Genomic DNA, 3,745 nt, shown 5'->3' on the forward strand with positions numbered 1-3,745 from the left:
TTATCTCATGTTAACACCGTTTTCTGACTGAAAAGAAGTATAAAAATGGCTGGGAATTCCGTCAGTGGAGTTCGTGACTCAAAACGTCTCCAGGAGGATGAAAAGTCTTCAGAGCCTATAATCTACTTTTTCTTCTTTTCGAATTAATGCTCACTTTGCATCTCAGATTCGGTATGAATGATTATGGCTAACTACTTTAATCACGCATTTGCAATGTGGATGGAAAATCTCAAAGCAAAACTCAACTGGACTCAAAATGCTGCTTCAGTTATTCAAGAACAGCATGCGGCATGCGAGGAGGTGAAGCTGAAATTACAGGAACAGCTGCGGACTCTACAAGAGTCCTTTGTGTTCAAGTGGTTTTCGTGGATCTTCCCAGAGGCACCACGCTTCGGAGACTGTCATGCAGTCGCCTCTCAGGATGGATTCCTCAGTAGGTGGCTGCAGCGCTGTCCCGGGATTGGGGGCTTGTGGAAAGCCCGTGAGGAACTACAAGGGTGTGAACATGGATTGCGGCAAATGGAGGAAGAAGCTCTGCGATTCAACGACCAGTTGAAATCAACATGGTTCGGTGGCAGACTTCTCTCCGGATTCGACGTTGACAATCGGAATGGATTTTTACATGGTAACAGGAACATTTACATCGGTGTGGCTGGTGCTTTGGCCTTAATTACCGGAATCGTATTTGCTGTGAGAAAGACAGCAAAAGAAGATGAAGGTGAAGGTACTCCAGAAATGGAAGCTGTTATCAGCAATAATATAAACCTATTGGACGGACTGGAACTCGAAACTGACTATCTGGATGGAATAATTCCTGTGGAAAATCCTGAGGAGGAAAAAAGCAAGTTGGAGGGACAACTTAATGAATTGAGAGGAGTAGTCGATGAAATTATTGCACAGAAAGAGGAGCAGGAAAAACTGAAAACACAGAAGGATACTGAGTATCAAAACCTGCTAATTGAATGCGCCGAGAAAGATCTTCAAAGGAAAGAACAGGAGAAATTAATACAAAATCTACAAGCTGAAAATGAAAAGATCACAAAAATGCAGGATGAAAAAACTGAGCTTCTAAATCAATTGAACAATGAAATGGAAGAATTGAAAGCATTGAAAGAAAAGGAAATTATAGAAAAGATGTCTGGCTATCAAAAACTCGAAAACGAAATCAACAAAAAGGATCATCAGCTTGAAGAACAGGATAAATTAATGCAAAATCTACGTGCTGAAAATGAAAAGCTCACAAAAATGCAGGATGAAAAAACTGAGCTTTTAAATCAACTGAAGAATGAAATGGAAGAATTGAAAGCATTGAAAGAAAAGGAAATCATGGAAAAGAAGTCTGACTATCAAAAACTGGAAAACGAAATAAACAAAAAGGATCATCAGCTTGAAGAACAGGATAAATTAATTCAAAATCTACAATCTGAAAATGAAAAAATCACAAAAATGCAGGATGAAAAAACTGAGCTTCTAAATCAATTGAGGAATGAAATGGAAGAATTGAAAGCATTGAAAGAAAAGGAAATCTTAGATAAGACATCTGACAATCAAAAACTCGAAAACGAAATCAACAAAAAGGATCATGAGCTGGAAGAACAGGATAAATTAATGCAAAATCTACAAGCTGAAAATGAAAAAATCACAAAAATGCAGGATGAAAAAACTGAGCTTCTAAATCAATTGAGGAATGAAATGGAAGAATTGAAAGCATTGAAAGAACAGGAAATCTTAGAAAAGACGTCTGACTATCAAAAACTCGAAAACGAAATCAACAAAAAGGATCTTCAAGTGAAAGAACAGGAGAAGTTATTGAAAACTATAAGAGCTGAAAACGAAGAGATAAAACTGATAAATGAAAATGAAAATAAGAGAGGAAACTTACTTAAGGAAGGACTATTTTCTCAGATGAATAACAAGTTCAAAGAGGCTGTGGACATTTTCACTGCAGCCTTGGATATCGAGACGGAAAAGGATGAGGAAACTGCTCTTTTGCATGCTCTTCGGGCTGAAGTGAACTCAGCCACTGATAATCCTCATGATCTGCACATTGTGCTGGACTGTTGCAAGGCCATCGAGAAAGGCGTAGAAGGGTGGAAAGCGTACATGTTACGAGGAAAGCACCTTCTCAAACTTGGCCTTTTCGACGCTGCCCTAAAGGACTTCGAAACTGTTAAGGTAAAGAAATCGGAAACAAATTTCAAAATCATTGATGATACTCTGGCACTAAAGAAGCAATGGGAAGACAAAGGTCATTATGATGTCTTGGGCGTGGAACAGACAGCCACGAAGGCTGAAATTATGAAAGCCTTCAAAGAGCTGTCCATGATGTGCCACCCGGACAGACATAGGGACAAACCCGAGTTCATACAGGACGCTTTCGAAGAGAAGTACAAGAAGGTCGTGAATGCTAAACTTATTCTGGTGGACAAACAGAACCGAAGAGATTACGATGAAGAACTTCGCCGACAGTGCTCACAGCAGGAGGAACCCTGGGAATTTGGGGGATTCAACCCCTGGGGAAGGGATGATCGTTGGACTTATCATCAGGAGCCTCCAAGGAACAATCATGGACGGTGGACTTATGATCAGGAGCCTCCAAGGAACAATCATGGACGGAGGAACCAAGATGGACAGAATAATCAGGGGTATGGAGACCAATACTTCTATTAAGGTGGAACTTAAGTGTTTGGTGTAGTGAACATAAAAAGGTGTTTTAAATAGAAAAAAAAGGAAAAAATAAAAAAAAAATAAAAAATTAAAAAAAATAAAAAAAAATAAAAAAATTCAAAAATGAAAAAAAATAAAAAATAAAAAATGAAAAAAAAATATATAGTGGAAAACTTTTTTTTAGAATAAGTTTCATTTAAGTTTTTATTTTTTTTTAAACAGAAAAAAAGTGGAAATTTTTTTTTTTAGCATAAGTTTCAGTTAAGTTTTGATTTTTTTTTTAAACAAAAAAAGTGGAAATTTTTTTTTTAGCATAAGTTTCAGTGAAGTTTTGAAATTATTTAGTTTATGGTTGTAAGGAAATTAAGATGCTTGGCTTAACCGCCTGGCCTTCTGATGCTTGGCTTAACCGCCTGGCCTTCTGATGCTTGGCTTAACCGCCTGGCCTTATGAAGCTTGGCTTAACCGCCTGGCTTATTGCGGCTTGGCTTAACCGCCTGGCCTTCTGATGCTTGGCTTAACCGCCTGGCTTATTGCGGCTTGGCTTAACCGCCTGGCCTTCTGATGCTTGGCTTAACCGCCTGGCCTTCTGATGCTTGGCTTAACCGCCTGGCCTTATGAAGCTTGGCTTAACCGCCTGGCCTTCTGATGCTTGGCTTAACTGCCTGGCTTATTGCTGCTTGGCTTAACCGCCTGGCCTTCTGATGCTTGGCTTAACCGCCTGGCTTATTGCGCCTTGGCTTAACCGCCTGGCTTATTGCGGCTTGGCTTAACCGCCTGGCCTTCTGATGCTTGGCTTAACCGCCTGGCTTATTGCGGCTTGGCTTAACCGCCTGGCTTATTGCTGCTTGGCTTAACCGCCTGGCTTATTGCTGCTTGGCTTAACCGCCTGGCCTTCTGATGCTTGGCTTAACCGCCTGGCCTTCTGATGCTTGGCTTAACCGCCTGGCTTATTGCTGCTTGGCTTAACCGCCTGGCCTTCTGATGCTTGGCTTAACCGCCTGGCCTTCTGATGCTTGGCTTAACCGCCTGGCCTTCTGATGCTTGGCTTAACCGCCTGGCCTTCTGATGCTTGGCT

General features: G+C 40.8%; 1 protein-coding gene across 1 annotated transcript; it reads left to right on the forward strand.

The window, feature by feature from the left end:
• Window positions 1–213: 213 nt before the first annotated feature.
• On the forward strand, window positions 214–2,670 carry LOC137657330 (putative leucine-rich repeat-containing protein DDB_G0290503). Its single transcript, XM_068391664.1, has one exon. It carries the CDS (start codon window positions 214–216, stop codon window positions 2,668–2,670), a length of 2,457 nt encoding a protein of 818 aa, XP_068247765.1.
• Window positions 2,671–3,745: the final 1,075 nt, after the last annotated feature.

The sequence above is a fragment of the Palaemon carinicauda genome, chromosome 18 (assembly GCF_036898095.1).
Source record: "Palaemon carinicauda isolate YSFRI2023 chromosome 18, ASM3689809v2, whole genome shotgun sequence".
Lineage (NCBI taxonomy): Eukaryota > Metazoa > Arthropoda > Malacostraca > Decapoda > Palaemonidae > Palaemon > Palaemon carinicauda.